Consider the following 18575-nt stretch of genomic DNA (forward strand, 5'->3'; position numbering starts at 1 on the left):
TAAGGAGCAACAAGAGTAAAGCACACAACATGGACTGAAACAGAGCTGGTTCACTGTGCCTTGTCACGACCTCATAGGGAATAATCAGGATGTTCTCCAGCCGCTTGTGTCAACAGCCACAGTGTCCTAGAGAATCTTCAGCTCAATGTCATGTACTCTCCCCTCCTTAGTCATGTACTCTCCATGGCTGAGGGTACCCTGAGAAGCCTCCTTTGTGTGCTAGTGCCAGGGCAGCCCAGGAGCTGTGTGCTAGGCCAGGTGGCGCTGGCATGAGGATGGTGCTGCATCCAGGGCTGTGGGGTAGCTCCTCTTGTTCCCCTTGGAGCCAAGCAGAGTGACCATGCTGGGCAGCGGCCATGCTGGGTACCCTCTAGTGCTGCAAGTTTTTTGCTGCAGGAAGGGCGGAGGGAGGACCCGCGGGGGCGGGGCAGGTGGCATTTGCAGTGCAATACTGCCATCAAGAGGAAGTTGTTTGCAGATCCCGCCAACCGCAGGAAAGTGAAGGTACAGACAGGTTCTGGGGCCGTTTCCACGGGGGGCTCAGAGCCCATGGAGGCCCCGGACAGCTCGGCCCTGGTGTCTTTGGGGCTCCGGAGGCCCCGAACACAGGCAGGGCCGGGGGGCCAAGCTCCAGGCTGTGTGGTGGCTGAGTCTGCCAGGCGTAGCTCCGAATCCTGTTGGCGGCCATGTTTTGGCGGGGCCGCTGAAAGTCACTGCAAAGACCTGGGTGGATCCTTGCCAGGATTCAGTGCGATTTCCCTCTTGTCCCAAAGCCCAAGAGCAGTGGGTCCATTGTATTAGGTGACCTCGGGACCCCAAGTGGATTCCTTCAACATTGACTCTACCTCCTAAAAGACCACAGAGAATTTCCAGTTTCACAATCTGCTTATGGCAGAGGCAGAACTGATGCATTTCCTTTCCTCGGAGCCTGGCTGCGAGTCCTTACATTCAGCCTCCCTGTAGGCTCCCGTGAGCTTCCTGTTTCAGCAGGAGCATAGAGCCGCTCCTGACTGCAGTTGTCCTTAGTAGAAGGAGCCTGGATGACAGGGGCCCCCTAGGGGTGGGGTCCTAGCAGTGTGGGAGGAGCCAGCAGAGGCAGTGACCAGGGTGGATGTTGCCTATGAAGAGCAGACTTTGTTTGAGGGTTGCCAGAAAGTAACACACAACTGGGACAGGAACGGACTTGAAACCCTGAACTGCTTTAGGTCTAGCTCCAGACAGTCACCTGGTTTTTCAGCAGGGCCAATGCCCTGCTCTGCCTCCTGTCCATGTCTGCCTGAGCCCCAGGTCCCACCCTGGGTGACCCGATCCAGACCTATTAAGAAGGCACCTGCTGGTGGCACCTGGCCAGCCACAGGAACCATGATTACTTCCACCCCACTGTTGGGTAATCACAAACATTCCATTAGGATAACGCAGAGACAGAGGGGACGGCACAGAGCACTTACATTTGATGGCTGTGTTCCCCCCCTATTGCCACCTGCCCCCACCTTCTCTTCCTCCACCCTTTGTGGATGAACCCACTAAAGTAAGGCCCCAAATGCACGAGGCCTTCCAAGCAGTGTCAGCAGTACTGGGATACTGGAGGAAATGATTTCCCCTCTCTCTGTTCCCCTTGTGGAATTTTAATGTGTATAATACCGCAAAAGGAATAATTATGTCTACAAGTCCCTTCAAACATCATCAATTTTTGGGTTATATGTCCTAAAATCAAGCTAAACTCCTACTTTTCTGGGCACACTGGTGAGTCTACTTACAAAGGTCTGGTAAGATCTTGTTTTCAGAGGCAGAGTTGTTGCTTTCCTGGGGACCTTGAGGAGCCTAACTTTATGAATTCCCAGAATTTTGTCTCAGTATTTCCTCTCTCTTGTCCTTTTGCAGCCTATCCCAGAGAGAAGACAGTAGAGACTTCCCAAACCAGCATTTCATCCCGCTCAAAGACACAGAAGCTGGCCTGGTAGGAAGCAGGGCATGGTGGGGGCAGCAGGACGTGACAGGGCCCACATCAGATGGGAAGACAGGGCACTGATTTCCTGGCTCACTTCCCTAGGTCCAAGGTCGTCACTCCCTATGGTGAGTCCCAGGTTGTGTCTCCATGGTGTGGAGGAGGCCAGAATGGATTCTAACATGGAGGAGACCCTGTCCAGGACCTGTGGGTTTTGTTTACCATCCAGGTAGCTCCACGGGCAGTCGTGGTTGTGCCCCCTTTAATCACCACCCCTTCACTCATTCATTCTTACTTGCCTGTAAAGATACTTCTCATACCCACCTTAATCATGTCTGTGCACGTGTACTTACTCCCCTTTCTTCTCCATCCCTACTTCTTGCTGAATGATGCACTGTGGGTAGAGTTTCGTCCTAATTAATGAGCTAGTGCCACTATGTGTTGCCTTCTGGCAATACTGGGAGTTCTCAGGCAGTGACCCTGGGTCAGGTGCAAAGGGAATTGGTGTATTTGATGTGGTCCCCATTTCTCATCCTGACTGGCCTGAATGGGAGACCCTCATTGCCTGCAGACCAGGGGACAGCTCTGAGAGTAGAGAGGTACTGAGGCCTGTAGTCCTCCGATGGCTGCAACTCTCACTCTGTCCCTTCCTAGTACCTCTGGTCCATACCCTATATATTCCCCTACCTGAGACATCCCGTCAAATTGGACTGTCAGAGAACGAATCCTGATATCTGGCCGCCCAGGACCTCCTGCTCAAGCTGTTGTGGCAGTGCTCAGTGACAATGTCTGATTCCAACCGTTGGGAAGTATACTGAGGTCCGAGCCTGCACGGCGCTTGCCTGGATCCCCGAGGGCCACACAGGATCCCTGGGTTGGGGAGCCCGGCTCTCTTGACTTTCCACACCAACTCTGGTGATGCCAGCGTGTGAGCCTGGATCCCATTCTTTCTCATTTTTGGCACCTTCCCTGTGGGATGTGCTGGATGAGTGCACACTGTTCTGAAACCGCTTCCTCTGGATGGCGCTGCTGCTCCAGAAATGGGACCATCACAACTTCCCCATCGCTCCCTCCGCCTTTTGGACTGAAAAAAATAATAGTGTCCTCCACATACAGGAAGCCAAGAGTGAAAGTTTGCAGTGTTACGGGTACCTGAGCGAGTCCTGTCCCCTAGTGAGTGATCTCTCTTGAGTAGAGAAGAAACAGAATTTGTGCTGTTAGGGACTAGCAGAACATCTGGCTAGGTGTCCTTACCTGGGTGAGTGAGACGATTACCTCCTGCCCCTTTACAGACAGTACTGCTGGCTTAGAGGTCAGAGACTGGCAGAGGCCTGTCCGCAGTGCTGTAGGTCTCTCAACTCCTGGGGGAGCAGAGGCCTAGGCTGTTGGCTGTTCATCCTTTTTGTTTCCTGAACATTACTGGAGGACCCTAGTGCCTAACAGCAGTGAGGTGGAATCACCTTGGTGTCCTATTTGTCACCGGCTCCAGATGTTAGGACATGCTGCGTAAACTCAGCAGTATTGGATGTAAGCAACCTCAAGGATCCCCGAGGGCTGAAGCTAAGTGAGATGCAGTGGGTTTGGCTGCATTAGCCATAGGTGCCATACCGTGGCTGGGGTGACCTGAGGTGCATCCCTTGCCAACTAGAACTGAGGGCATCTTGGGAGGACTGTACTGCGACCAGGCTGTGTGGCCTGTTAAGCACCCAGTGCTGTGCATTAGCCCCTCCTGCTCAGCTAACAATGAGGCAGAGAGGCCTTGTGGGCAGCAGCCATTTTGGGTTCCTGCTGCATAGTGCTGGGCATTTTTTTGCTGTGGGAAGGGCGGAGGGAGGACCTGCTGGGGCAGGGCAGGTTGCATTTGCAGTACAATACTGCCATCAAGAGGTAGTGGTTTTGTGTATTCCACCAGCCTTTGCAGCTGTGTGTCTGCATGGAACTGGCTAGGTAGGGAAGTGAGGGTGTCCAGGTGCCCAGGGAGAGTTCTTAGCTATTGGAAGCCAGGGCCAGCTTGGGCCCCTGCATCAGGTGGGCTGTGGAGGCCTGGACACAGGCATGGCCAGAGGCCTGAGCTCCAGGGTGTGTTGCCTTTGTTGTCTAGCGGAGCAGAGCGAGGCAGCCTAGTAGTGGCCATGTTTGGGCGGGGCTTGCGGAAACCTCAGCCATTTTGTCCTAGTGGGAGCTGTGGGCATTTTCCTCCCTCCCCTTGTCTTTGGGGTGAAGTAGGGTGCCTCCGTGTCTAGGTCAGCTCTGGTAGGCTCCCTGTGTCTAAGGAGCCCCCTGTTGAAGGTCCATAGGGGCTTGGCTAGGGAAGAGGGAAGGGGGGTTGCAGGAGTACCAATAGGGCCTTCTCAGGATCCCTTGGTGGCGGAGTCCAGCTCTCTCACTTTCTGTATGAACTCTGGTGATAATTGCGTGTGAGCTTGGGATCCCAGTCTTCCGCATTTCTGGAGCCTTCCACATGGGATTAGATGGACAGAGTAGACACTATTCTGAAACAGCTTCCGCTGGATGGCGCTGCTGCTCCAGAAATGGAACCATCCCCTCTTCCCCATCTCTCCCTCCGCCTTTTATGGCTGAAAAAAAATAACGGTGTCCTCCAAATACTGGAACCCAACCCGAAGATTTTTCAGTGTTGGGGATACCAGGGCAATGCTGTCCCTTAATGAATGCTCTCTCTTGAGAATATAAATGTTCTAATCCTCCACCTAGGGGCACCGGCACCCCGGGTTCTAGTCCCGGTCGGGGTGCCGGATTCTGTCCCGGTTGCCCCTCTTCCAGGCCAGCTCTCTGCTGTGGCCCGGGAGTGCAGTGGAGGATGGCCCAAGTGCTTGGGCCCTGCACCCCATGGGAGACCAGGAGAAGCACCTGGCTCCTGCACGGTGCGCCGGCCGCGCTGGCCATTGGAGAGTGAACCAATGGCAAAGGAAGACCTTTCTCTCTGTCTCTCTCTCCCTCCCTGTCCACTCTGCCTTTAAAAAAAAGAAAAAAAAAAGAGAATATAAATGTTAGTGGGAAGACAAGAAACTGAATTTGTATAGCTGTATGTATGTGCTCCACGTATTTGTTCTGGTCAGAATATCATTGTACAACTCCTGTGTACAATGTGTACATAATTTGGAAACTAATCCCACCTTGCTGTATTTTGTGTTCTTCCATAGCATCCTACATTCAGTTCAATTTTTTGAGAGAATGACTACCCAACATTTTTACTTATTTTTGTGTCACTTCTCTCTTCTGTCTTTGTGACCCCAACACTCTGAGACGCAGAGGCAGGAACTTCCACCTTTTATGGTGGCAGCAGCCAGCCCCAGATGGCATAATACATTGTGGGGATGCCAGGCACTGATGGGAACAATTCCTTCCGTGCACGGTACAGGTCTCGCCCTGGGCCCCCTCCAGGGATCTGAGCTGGTTGCCTCTCCCTGAGTTCCCCAGGTTGCCACCCATCGGTCAGGTGGATGAGCCCTGGCTTGAGCCCTTAGCTGATCTTGGGTAGGGGTAGAGGTTCTGCAGCTCCTTCCAGGGGCTGTGTGTGACATCTGGTTGTTGTCTCCACTCAGCGCCCCATAACCTTTTACTCCTTTGTTCATGCATTCATTTAAACAGGCACACACCTGCCCGTTCTTGCATATGTAGTACTCTCTGTATTTGGGTCTATGCTTTGCCTTACATTCATTGTCTACCATATCTATGTTGGAATATACACTGTTCAAAAAGATTCTATCATTACTGGAATCATGTCTGTGTATTTCTCTTGCCAGCTCACTGATGGGGTTTGGAAAACAACTGGGAACCTGAGTCAGGTGCTAGGAGGGGTGGTGTGTGTCTTGGCTGTAGCACCTAGGTAAACCTCCTGAATGCCCATTGCATGGGATCCTTTTTATCTGAAGACCAGGGAACAGCCATGGAGAGGAGGCAGGTACTCAGGCCCTGCTGTCTTAGGGTTGAGGATCCTTAATCTTCCCTCTCTCCCAGTGTCTGAGTTGGTGGTACTCAATTCCTTCCCATCTTTGTGGCTGACTGTTGCAGACCTGGTAGTCAGGATGAACGTCTCAGGTAGGAAGGAGGTGGTGTGGGCCCAACCGTGTTCCCAGTCATCCTGTTTCCCGTGGTCTCATAATGTCCATTGTAACGATAAAGAATCATGATTTGGACCTTGGTGACAACCATGTTTTTAGGGACTAGCAGAAACCTCTGGCAAGGTGTCCTTGCCTGCGTGAGTGTGACGATTACCTCCAGCCCCTTTCTGGACAGTAGTGCTGGCTCAGGGACCAGGGACTCTGGCAGAGGCTCCGAATGCATGAGGTCTTCCAAGCAGTGTATGCTGTATTGGGATATTGGGGGAACTGATTTCCTTCTCTTTGCTCTCCTTGTGGAATCTTAATGTATAGAAAATAACAGAAGGATTAAGTCTGTCTACAGGTCCCTTCAGATATCATAAGGTTTTGCATTATAAACCCTAACCACTGCTACCTTTCTGGTAAGGTGTGGTTTCAGAGGCCATGTTTATGCTTTCCTGGGTACATTGAGTCCTAACCTCATGAAGGATGAATTCCTGGATGTCCTCTCCTTATTTCCTTTCTTTTGTGTTTTTGCAGCTCATTCCAGAGAGAGGACAGTGGAGACTTCCCAAACCGGCATCTCATCTCGCTCAGAGACACAGAAGCTGGCCTCGGTAGGAAACAGGGTATTGTCTGGGCAGCAGGATGTGACAGAGCCCACAACAGATGGGAGGACAATGCCTTGGCTCATTTACCTGGGTCCAAGGTTGTTACTCCCTATGGAGAGTCCCAGATTGTGTGTGTGTCCATGGTGTGGAGCAGTGCAGAGTGGATTCTAAGATGGAGATGACCCTGTCCAGGACCCATGAGTTTGCTTTACCATCCAGGTAACTCCACATGCAATTGTGGCTGTGCCCCCATTAAACAACCACCCCATCACTCATTCATTCTCACTTGCCTGTAAAGATACTTCTCACACCCTATTTAATCATGTCTACATTCCCTGTTCCATTCCCTCATTTGTCTGAATGATGCACTGTGGATAGAGATTCCTCCTAATTCCTGAGTCAGCACCAATATGTGTTTCCTTCTGCCAATATAAGGAGTTCTCAGGCAGTGACCCTGGGTCAGATGCACAGAGAGTTGGTGTGTTTGGTGTTGCCCGGTCTCCCCTCCTTAGTGGCCTGAGTGTGGGACCCTCATTGCCTGCAGAGCCCTGTGAGTAGAGAGGTACTGAGGCCTGTGGTCCTGGGATGGCTGTAACCCTTTACTCGTGTCCTTCCCAGTACCTCTGTGTATATGCCCTTTATGTCTGCCTGCATGAGACTTGATGTGAATATGACTCCTCAGTGACTGATTCAGATTCTCTGGCTGCCCTGGACATCTGGGGCATGCTGTTGTGGCAGGGCTCCGTGGTATTGCTTGGCTAGGTGCAGGTGCCCTACCCCACTGGGGGTGCCCTAAGGACCATGCATTGTGAGTTGTGCTGATGCCAGGCTGACTGGGCTCCAGGTGGGTTCAGCACAGAATGCATTGCCCTAGCTCCCTCTGCTCCCTAGAAACCAAGTGGAGCCCTCCTGCTGGTTTCCAGTCAAGCTGGGCACTAGCTGGTCAATGCTGGGTGTTTTTTCCTGCACAAAGGGAGGAGGGAGGACCCGCGGATACAGGGTAGATGACATTTGTGGTACAATACTGCCACCAAGAGGAATTCATTTGCAGATCCCGCTGAGTTGGAGCTGTGCGCCTGCGCAAAACTAGCTTGGCAGTTAGTGAGGGTGTATGAGGGTACCGGGTCCATGTTCCCCTAGAGCTCTGAGCCCTTCAAGGCCTCGGACAGCTTGGTTCCCCACTTCCCCTCTGGAAGCCCGGACATAGGCAGTACCAGGGGTCCAAGCTTCTGGACTCCTGGCAGCTGTGGCCTAGCAGGGAAGAGCTCCGGAGCCTGGTGGCGGCCATGTCTGGGCGGGGCTTGTGGGAGCCTCAGCCATTTTGTCCTGAGCTGGGTCTGTGGGGGTTTTCCAACCTTCCTGTGTCTTAGGAGTGAAGTTGAATATCAACTTTCTATGCTGAATTGTCTGGAAGGCTCCCAGTGTCGCAGGAACTGCCTGGTGGACGAACACAGGGGTTTGTTGAGTAAAGGGGGTTACATGAGCACCAAAGGGACTGGAACATTTTCCTACCTCTGTCCCCTCATAGGTGACCTGATCAGCATGGCGGCCATCCCAGGAGGACCCAGTCCCCGCAGGAGCACAGATGCAGGCCAGCGGGGAACGGCGGTCATCAGTTTGACAGGTGTGCGGGCTCCTCCTCGGTGCCAGTCAGGTGTTGCCTGTGCTGAGGGAGCTGTGACCTCAGCGAGCAGGAATCTGCTGTGCCCCTGAGACCTGCAGGGTGTGGAGGGCAGGGAGAGTAAAGCTCACCCAGTGCAGGGGAGCAGAGCTGCTCAGGCTCCCTGCTGTGCCCTGGTGGGGAGAGTCAGGAAGTGCTGCCTCCCCTCCTGTGCAGAGACACAGTGCCCTGAGATGCTTCAGCTGCAGGCTGTGCACCATGGCGGCCCCTGAGGACTGGCCCCCAGCACCACAGCAGCCTTGTTCCACCACAATCTCTTAGTTACCCTCACTAAGAAGGAAGAATCATACTGAGGATGACAGGATCCTGGGAGTGCTGTATAAAGTCCACAACTGTGCACAGAAAACTGGAACGCAGGCATCCCATATGGATGCTGGACAGAGCCCTAGCTCTCTGTCACTCAAGATCCCTTTGTGGGAGAGCCCAGTTGTATCACTCTTCACACCTGCTCTCCAAACAGCAATGGCGCCCACACTTCCTTTCAGAAGCCTTGCACTTGTAATGGGTGGACTGCACGCCATTCTGAAACTTCTTCCGCTGGGTGGCACTGTTGCTCCAGGATTGTAACCCCCCCCTTTCTTCATCATCTCTACCCCCGCCCTTTGTAGCTGAAAAAATTCTTTGCATCCTCCAAACATAGAAACCCAAGAATTAAGATTAACTGTGTTGAGGTCCCTCAGTACATGGTGTTTTTTACTTGACATCTGTCTCTGGAGCATATAATGTTACTGGAAAGCCCAGGAACAAAATACATGCATCTGTAACTCTGTAACCTCAGTGCTTATTTTCACTGGATTATCTTCATAATCACATGTTTTATTTATTTGAGAAGCAGAGTTAACAGAGTGAAGGAAAGAGCAGGAGCAGGAGAGGTCTTCCATCTGTTGGTTCACTCCCCAAATGGCCGCAATGGCCATGTTGGCCAGAAGGAAGGCAGTTCCCTGGAAATCCATCTGGGTCTTCCTCATGGATAAAGTGGCCCAGGGACTTGAGCCATCTATCTCTGCTTTCCTAAGCTCATTATTACAGAGCTGGATCAGAAGTAGAGCAGGTGGCTGCCACTGTGGCATTGTGGATAAAGCTGCTGCCTGCATTGTTAGCATCCCATATGGGTGCTGGTTCGAGTCCTAGCTGCTCCACTTCTGATCCAGCTCTCTGCCATGGCCTGGGAAAGTAGTGGAGGATGGCCCAAGTCCTTGGGCCCCTACACCAGTTGGGAGACCCGGAAGAAATTCTTGTTTCCTGGCTTTGGATTGGCACAGCTTCGGTTGTTGCAACCCGTTGCGGAGTGAACCAGTGGATGGAAGACGTCTCTCTCTGCCTCTCCTCTCTCTGTAACTTTCTGCCTTTCAAATAAAAAAATAAATGAAAAGAAGTTAAGCAGCTAGGGCTCTGTCCAGCTTCCATATGGGATGCCTGCGTTCTAGTTTTCTGTGCACAGTTGTGGATGTTATACAGCACTCCCAGGATCCTGTCATCCTCAGTATGATTCTTCCTTCTTTGTGAGGGTAACTTAGAGATTGTGGTGGAACTAGTGCTAGCATTTCCCCACTTCTTCTTGCCTGAGTTCCTCAGTTCTCTCTTTGTGAACCCAACCCAGAGAAAGCCCAGAGGCACCTATTCTGGCAGAACCTTTATGCTCCAAAGGACTTGGGATCAGCTCTGGTGGGAGTCAGCATTGTGGGTCATCATGAGTTGCTGGGGCCGAGTCAACCCAGTGCACCATGAGGTTGATGCCCTGGATTGCCTGACAGTGGTTGTCATTCTAAGCCAAGGGTTAAATGGCAGGAAACGTGCTGTGCAATGCTTCTGGCTCAGCTGCCAATCATGATGCTCATGGTGGCCTGCCTCCCACTAGCTTCCTAGTATAGCAAGAGCCCCAGGTGTCACCCCTGGGCAGTCCACACTCCCATGCTTTCACACCAGTTCTGGAGGTGCCTGGTGACATGGCCGAGGACACATGCAACATTTCCTGAGAGCCCCACAGCCACTCTTCCTCATATTAGAAGGCATCTGGAACAGTCCAGTGACAAGGTCTGAGTCAGACTGCCTAGGGGAGCAGGTGTCCTAGCCTGTCGGGCCTTTGCATGGATTTCCAAGGGCTGAAGCCAAGTGCGATGCAAACAGTGCAGCTGGGTAAGATGGAGTTCCTACTATGGCTGGGGTGTCCTTACAGACGTCCTTTGTGCACTGTGACCATGTTGCGTGCTTATGGTGCCAGTGCAGCACCCAGTGCTATGTGTTCACTCCTCCTGCTCCCCTCAGAATCAGGCATTTTGGGTTCCTGCTGAACAGCTCTGGGATTTTTTAGATGCATAAAAGGCAGAGGGAAGACATGTTGGGGGGCCGGGCAGATGGCATTGGTGGTGCCACACAGCCATTGAGAGGAAGCCTTTTGCACATCTCACCAGTGCTTGCATCTATGTGCACTTGCAGGACTGGCTTGGCAGAAAAAGGAGTTTGCAGGTGGGTCTCCAGGCTGAAGCTGTGAGAGCTCAGAGCTCTTGGGTCTGGGGCCAGCATGTCCTATAGGTTGTGGAAGCCCTGAACACAGGGGAGGCCAAGGAGCCGAGCTGATGGTGTGTTCCGGCTTGGCCCAAGGAGTGGAACTTGACTTCCTGGTAGTGGCTATGTCTGAGCGAGGCTTGCAGAATTCTCTGTAAAGTCCTGGGCTTGATCCTGATCAGGATTCTGTCTGATTTCCCTTCTGCCCCTGTGCCTTGGTGCATTGGGGTCAATGTTTTTGATGACCTCTGGGCCCCAAGAGGACTTTTTCAACTTTGATCCTGCCTCCTCCGACAAGAACTTCCAGTCTCAGAATCTGCTTATGGCAGTTAGAACTGATCCATTTCCATTGCATGGTATCTGGCTGCGAGTCCTTACATTCAGCCTCCCTGTGAGCTCCTGAGAGCTCCTGGTCCCAGCAGGAGCATAGAGCCTCTCCTGACTGCAGTTGTCCTTAGCAGAAGGAGCCTGGATGACAGGGGCCCCCTAGGGGTGGGATCCTAGCAGTGTGGAAGGGCCAGCAGAGGCAGTGACCAGTTGCCTATGTAGAGCAGACTTTGAGGGTTGCCAGAAAGTAACACACAACTGGGACAGGAACGGACTTGAAACCCTGAACTGCTTTAGGTCTAGCTCCAGACAATCAGGAGTTCTCACCTGGTTTTTTGGCAGGGCCAGTGTCCACAGAAACTCAGCTGTTTGTCTCAGATATGGCGGCCAGTGAGGCCTGCCCTCCTCTGCCTCCTGTCCATGTCTGCCTGGACACCCAGGTCTCCATGATGTGAAGGAGTTCAGAGTGGATTTGCACATGTAGATCTCCCTGTCAGGAGCAGTGGGCTTGCTATACCATCTAGGTAGCTCCATGTACAATTGTGGCTGTGCCCCCATTAAACAACCACCCTTTCACTCATTCATTCTCATTTGCCCTTAAGGATAGTTCTCACACCCAGCTTCATAATGTCTATACATTTGTACTTATTCCCCTTCTTGGTCCATTCCCTGAGTTGTCTGAATGTTGCACTGTGGATAGAGATTCATCCTAACTCATGAGGTCGCTCCAATATGTGTTTCCTTCTGCCAATATAAGGAGTTCTCAGGCAGTGACCCTGGGTCATGTGCGAGGAGAGGTGCTGTGTTTGTTGTGGACTCCGTCTCCCCTCCTGAGTGGCCTGAGTGTGGGACCCTCATTGTCTGCAGACCAAGGGAGAGCCCTGTGAGAGTAGAGAGGTACTGAGGCCTGTGGTCCTGGGATGGCTGTAACCCTTCACCCTCTTCCTTCCCAGGACCTCTGGGTACAGACTCTTTAAGTCTGCCTGGATTAGATATCTTGTGAATATGACTTGTCAGGGACTGATTCAGTTATCTGGCTGCCCTGGGCCTCCTAGGCAAACTGGTGTGGCAAGATTCAGTGACAGTGCCCAGGCTGCCTGTTGTTGGGATGGTATTGGGTCAGAGCCCTGGCTAGGTGCAGGTGCCCTACCCCTGCATTTATTGGTCCCAAGGATTGCCAGGAGTGGCATGCTAAGGCCAGGCTGCATGGACTCAGGGTCAGTTCAGCACCCAGTGCATTGCCCTACCTCTTCCTGCTCCCCTCAGAACCAGAAAGAATATCCCACGTGGATTGCAGCCATGCTGGGGACCCACTGGACACCAGGGGTTTTTTCATTCACAAGGGGAGGAGGAAGGGTGAGTACAGGGCAGGTGCGATTTGTGATGCAATACTGCCACCAAGCGGTATTCATTTGCAGATTCTGCTAGGTGTTGCCTTTGCGCCTGCACAGTACTAGCTTTGTAGGGAAGTAGCATGCAGGGAGACCCTAACATGCCCCAGGGAGGGCTCATAGCCCTTGGAGCTCGGTTCCCTGCAAGGAGTGGACTCTGGAGGCTCTGGACATAGGCAGTGGCAGGGGGTTGAGCTCCGCAACTTGTTTCAGTGGGGGCATAGCCTGGAATAATGGGGAGCCCGGTGGCCGCCATGTCTGGGCGGGGCTTGTGGGAGCCTCAGCCATTTTGTCAGAGCAGAAGCTGTGGGCATTTTCGTCCCTCATCTTGTCTTAGGGGTAAATTAGGGTACAACACTTTGTATTTTGAATTTTCCGGGAGACTCCCAGTGGCCAGGAACTGCCTGGGTAGGAACACAGGGGCGTGTTGAGGGAAAGGAGGTTACATGAGCACCAAAGGGACTGGAGCATTTTCCCTCCTTGTCGCTTCAGATGTAATCTATTCAGCCTACCAACCACATCCCGGGAGGACCCAGTCCCCGCAGGAGCACAGATGCAGGCCAGCGGGGAACGGCGGTCATCAGTGTGACAGGTGCGCGGCTCCTCCTCAGTGCCAGTCAGGTGTCGCCTGTGCTGAGGGAGCTGTGACCTCAGCGAGCAGGAATCTGCTGTGCCCCTGAGACCTGCAGGGTGTGGGGGGCAGGGAGAGTAAAGCTCTCACAGTGCAGGGGAGCAGAGCTGCTCAGGCTCCCTGCTGTGCCCTGGTGGGGAGAGTCAGGAAGTGCTGCCTCCCCTCCTGTGCAGAGACACAGTGCCCTGAGATGCTTCAGCTGCAGGCTGTGCAACATGGCGGCCCCTGAGGACTGGCCCCCACCTCCACAGTAGCCTGGTGGCCTGGCCTCTCAGGATCCCTGGGTGGGAAAGCCCAGCTCTCTCACTTTCCACAACTTTGGTGCTGCCTCGCTCTGAGCCCAGATTCTACTCTCCCTCATTTTTGGCACCTTCCATGTGGGATGTGCTGGATGAGTGCACACTTTTCTGAAACAGCTTCCGCTGGATGGCGCTGCTGCTCCAGAAATGGGACCACCTGGTCTTCCCCATCTCTCCCTCCGCCTTTTGTGACTGAAAAAAATAATGGTGTCCTCCAAATACTGGAGCTCAAGAGTGAAGGTTTCCAGTGTTGCAGTGCCTGGTCGTTTGCTGTCCCATGGTGAATTCTGTCTCAAGGAACTGTGAATGTCAGTGGGAAGATGAGAAAGAGATTCTGTATATCTATGTGTTTTGATCAGAATATCACCATTACCACTCCCCTGTACAACTCTGGAAGCAGCCACACCTGCCTGGGTGCAGTCGTTTTCCCTAGCATCCTGCATGTCTGGGGAAGGTGGATCAGCCCCTCTGATTTAATGACTTCTCCAATTTCTGACTTCCTTTCCCTTAGCTCCTCTCTCTCTCTCTCTCTTGACCCCCAACATAGGGAGAGCCCAGAGAAACCTCCTGTAGCCGAAACCATCTACCTTTTATGGACTGGGGAGCAGCCCTAGAGGGCCTAAAGCACTGTGGGGATGCCATGCACTGATTGGAACAGTACCTCCCAGTGCACAGTCAGGGTCATGCCTGTGAGTTAGGCCTAGGACCTCCCTTCATGGAGAGTCCTCTCAGGATGGGGAGTCAGTGGTGAGAGCTGGGGCACCAGGGTAAGGTTGCATCTGAGTGGACACACGTTGAGTCTTGCTTTAATGGAAAATGGCAGAGGAGGAATAAAAGGGGTGTGTGGTATTGGAGAGGGCTTGCTGGTGTTTCTCATGCATTTCTTCCATCAGTACAGTCTTGTTTCCTGGTACTCAGATGTGTATTCCTGGAACAGCGTACTGGCCATGTGTGGGAATGGAATCAATCCAGGGTCCAGATAGGGACAAGGACAGGTTTGGTAGGCTGCTACCTTTCCATGACAATTATAGAAGTTGACCCAAGGCTGTTTCAGGCTCTGCAAGCACTAGCTTCTGTGTTTGGATAAAGGATCAAGATTTGGATCTTGGCCGACTCCGTGGCTCACTAGGCTAATCCTCCACCTGCGGCGCCAGCACACCGGGTTCTAGTCCCGGTCGGGGTGCTGGATTCTGTCCCTGTTGCTCCTCTTCCAGTCCAGCTCTCTGCTGTGGCCCGGGAGTGCAGTGGAGGATGGCCCAGGTGCTTGGGCCCTGCACCCCATGGGAGACCAGGAGGAAGCACCTGGCGCTCCTGGCTTCAGATTGGCACAGCGCACCGGCTGTAGCGGCCATTTGGGTGGTGAATCAACAGATTCCCCTACTCTGTCATACTCTGAAACAGTGTTGAAAACCTCTGTCCTCATTCATTTCACCCTGTTGAGGTTCATCGTTTTGCCATGTAGTTTTATGTGGGTTAAGATTTCAGGAATACCAACCCTGTTTCCCAAACCCTGGGTCAGGGATGATTTAAAATCTTGTGGGCTGGTCCAGAGGTACTTTGTCCAGCCAGAGTCTTCGAAAATTTTAAAGACTCTGGAGCTTCCCTAGAGGGCATAAGGCATTGTGGGGATGTCAAGCACTGATGGGGCCAGTTCTTCCTAGTGCACAGTCCAGGTCTTGCCCTGGGTCCCCTCCAGAGATCTGTGGTAGTTGTCTTCACCCTGAGTTCCCGAGGTTGCCACCCAGGTGGATTAGCCCAGGCTGCAGCCCTCAGGTGACCTTGGATAGGGGCAGTGTTTCTGCAGCTCCTTCCAGGAGCCTGGGTGTGACATCTGGTTGTTGTCTCCACTCAGCCCCCACAGTATCCTTCTACTCACTCCTGTGTTCACACATTTATTTAAACTGGCACATACCTGCATGTTCTTGCATACTTACTACTCCTCTGTGTGCAAGTCTATACTTTGCCTACTTTCATTGTCTCCCATGTCAATGTATTTTCCCTGCCAGCTCACTGATGGGGTTTGGACAACTTTTCTGAACCTGAGTCAGCTGCTAGGAGGGGAGGTGTGTGTCTTCACTGTAGCACCTAGGTCCCCTCTGAATGCACCTTGTATGGGACCCTTTTTATCTAAGACCAGAAAACAGCCAAGGAGAGAAGCCGGATGCTAAGCCTCTTTCTCATATTAGAAGGCATCTGTCATAGTCCAGTGACAAGGTCCGAGTTGGATTGTGCCTGGGTGAGCTCATGTCCCAGCATGGCACGGGCATTAAACTGTATCTCCGGAGGCTGAAGCTAAGTGGGATGCAGTGGGTTTGCCCAGACTAAGCACAGGTGCCATACCATGGCTGGGGTGACCTGAGGTGCATCCATTGCCCCCTGGAACCGAGAGCATCTTGGGAGGAAGTGTTCTACAACCAGGCTGTGTGCTTATGAGGCCGGTGTAGCACCCAGTGCTGTGTTAGCTGCTCTGGCTCATCTGAGGGCCAGGAGGAGAGTCCATGTGGTAGCAGCCATTTGGGGTTCCTGTTGCATAGCACTGGGCATTTTTTTGCTGCAGGATGGGTGGAGGGAGGACTTGTGTGGGCAGGGCAGCTGGCATTTGTGGTGCAATACTGCCATCAAGTGGAAGTGTTTTGCGTATCCCGCCATCCCTTGCTGCTGAGGGACTGGCTTGGCAGGGAAGTGAGGGTACAAAGGGGTTCCGGAGCCGTGCCCAGGGAGAGTGCAGCACTGTTGGAGGCCAGGGCCAGCTTGACACCCCACATCATGTGGGCTGTAGAGGCCCAGACACAGGCATGCCCAAGGGCCTGAGCTCCAGGGTGCATTGCCCTTGTGGTGCAGCTGAGCAGGGCCCAGCAGCCTGGTGGTGGCCATGTTTGGGCAGGGCTTGTGGGAACCTCAGCCATTTTGTCCTGGGAGGATCTGTGGGCATTTTCCTTCTTCCCCTTGTCTTAGGACAAAGTATGTCACCAGCCTATTTAGGCTGAATACTCTGGAGGTCTCCCTATGGCCAAAGAGCTCCGTTGGCCCCTGTGACCTGTAGGTTATGGAGGCCCTGAACACAGGCAGGTCAACCGGGCTGTAGTGGCTTAGACCAGCGGGCGGAACTGGGGATCCTGGTAGTGGCCATGTCTAGGCGGGGCTTGCAGAAGTCTCTGCAAAGACCTAGTGTTGGTCCTGATCAGGATTCTGTCTGATTTCCCTTCTGTCCATCCACCCTTTGTGGATGAATCTATTACCGATTTTCTTTTGAATATATCTGAAGTTAGTAAACCGTGTGGGCTCTTTCTGTGAATTCAGAGATGAATTCTGAATACTGGCACAGATAACCCAAGCAACATGATAAGTTTTAAGCTTTTTATTCAGTGATAAAATGCATAGGAGAGTGAGGACATATCTAAAAGAGAAAAGGAAATCTGGATTCAAACTCAGCAGAGAGCAGGCCCAAAGCCAGTCATGTGGAGGAACATGTCAGCCGGGAAGCATAGAGCGGGTGTCCCAAAGGCCCTGCACCCCAAAGTGTGGATCAACAAGGGGATCCAGGGCAGGGGGAAAAGAATGGCAAAGAGAAAAAAGGCCGGGACCACCGTGTTTCCGGCCTTTAATCCATGTCCACAAGGAGTGGTTAATTAGTCTGATTGGCAGGTGGGCGCACAGATTTGGTCAGATAGGGGCAAGAAATCACACAAGGGCATGGTGAAGGCTGGGTCTCCCAGCTCACAAATCTGATCAGTATTATCCTATATGCCTGTCTACATCAAACTCACTGAATTAAGGCCCCAAATGCACGAGGCCTTCCAAGCAGTGTCAGCTGTCTTGGGGTCCTGGAAGAACTGATTTCCCCTCTCTTTGCTCTCCTGTGCAATCTTACTGTGTAGAACGCAACAAATGCAGTAAGGACTTCTGCAGGTCTCTTCAGATATCTTAACATTTTGCATTATAAGCTCTGATCACTCCTACCTTTCTGGGCACACGTGAATTTATTTATAAAGATCTGGTACAATGTGGTTTTCAGAGGCAGAGTTGTTGCTTTCCTGGGTGTATTGAGTCCTAACCTCATGAAGGATGAATTCCCGGATGGTCTCTCATTATTTCCTCTTTTGTCCTTTTTGCAGCCCATCACGAGAGAGGAGAGTGGAGACTCTCCAAACCGGCATTTCATCCTGCTCAAAGACACAGAAGCTGGCTTGGGTAGGAAGCAGGGCATGGTGGGTGCAGCAGTAAGTGAGAGGCCCCACCTCAGATGGAGGACCAGGAGAACGATACCTTGGCTCATTTACCTGGGTCCAACATCATCACTCCCTATAGAGTCCCAGATTGTGTCTCCATGGTGTGGAAGAGTACAGAGTGGATTCATACACAAAGGTGAATATGTCCAGGACCTGTGGGTTTGCTTTACCATCCAGGTGGCTCCATGTGCAGATGTGGCTGTGCCCCCATTAAACAACCACCCCTTCACTCATTTCATTCTCACTTGCCTTTAAAGACACTCCTCACACCTACCTTAACCTGTCTATACATGCATAGTTATTCCCCTTCCTGTTCCATTCCCTCATTTGTCTGATTGATGCACTGTGGATAGAGATTCCTCCTAATTCCTGAGTCAGCACCAGTATGTGTTTCCTTCTGCCAATATAGGGAGTTCTCAGGCAGTGACCCTGGGTCAGGAGCACGGAGAGCTGCTGTGTTTGGTGTGGCCCCTGTCTGCCCTCCTGAGTGGCATTAGTGTGGGACCCTCATTGCCCACAGGAGCAGGGGAGAGCCCTATAAGAATAGAGAGTACTAAGGCCAGTGGTCCACAAGTGGCTGTAACCCTTCCCTCTCTTCCTTCCCAGTACCTCTGGGTACAGACGCTTTAGGTCTGCCTGGAGGAGACTTCATGTCAAAATGACTCATCAGTGACTGGATCAGTGTATCTGCCTGTCCTGGACCTCCTGGGCAAGCAGATGTGGCAGGGCTGTGTGACAGTGTCTGAGTCCCACTGTTGTTGGATAGGATGGGGTCAGAGCCCTGGTCCTATGCCTTCATTCCAGAGGGCTGAAGCCATTTGTGGTGCTGACAGTGTAGCCTGGCTAGGCGTTGTGCCTGTCCCCGCTGGTGTTGCCCTAAGGAGTGCCCATTGAC

The 18575-nt window shown here is 52.6% G+C and overlaps 1 protein-coding gene across 38 annotated transcripts in view; it reads left to right on the top strand.

Annotated features, from left to right (window-relative positions):
- Positions 1-18575, top strand: part of LOC103351904 (uncharacterized) — a 262291-nt gene that overhangs the window by 69701 nt on the left and 174015 nt on the right. For 30 of the 38 annotated variants that reach the window (XM_070066581.1, XM_070066583.1, XM_070066619.1 and 27 more), the window contains 4 exons: positions 6547-6623; positions 8146-8241; positions 17567-17642; positions 17760-17816. In XM_070066581.1, the coding sequence (XP_069922682.1) occupies positions 6547-6623; positions 8146-8241; positions 17567-17642; positions 17760-17816 (306 nt within the window). Of the gene's footprint in view, positions 1-2118; positions 2175-6546; positions 6624-8145; positions 8242-13013; positions 13114-17566; positions 17643-17759; positions 17817-18575 lie in introns of those variants that run through there. The other 8 variants (XM_070066599.1, XM_070066609.1, XM_070066618.1 and 5 more) reach the window with 7 other exon arrangements.

Source organism: Oryctolagus cuniculus, chromosome X (genome assembly GCF_964237555.1).
Source record: "Oryctolagus cuniculus chromosome X, mOryCun1.1, whole genome shotgun sequence".
NCBI classification, from domain to species: Eukaryota; Metazoa; Chordata; class Mammalia; order Lagomorpha; family Leporidae; genus Oryctolagus; species Oryctolagus cuniculus.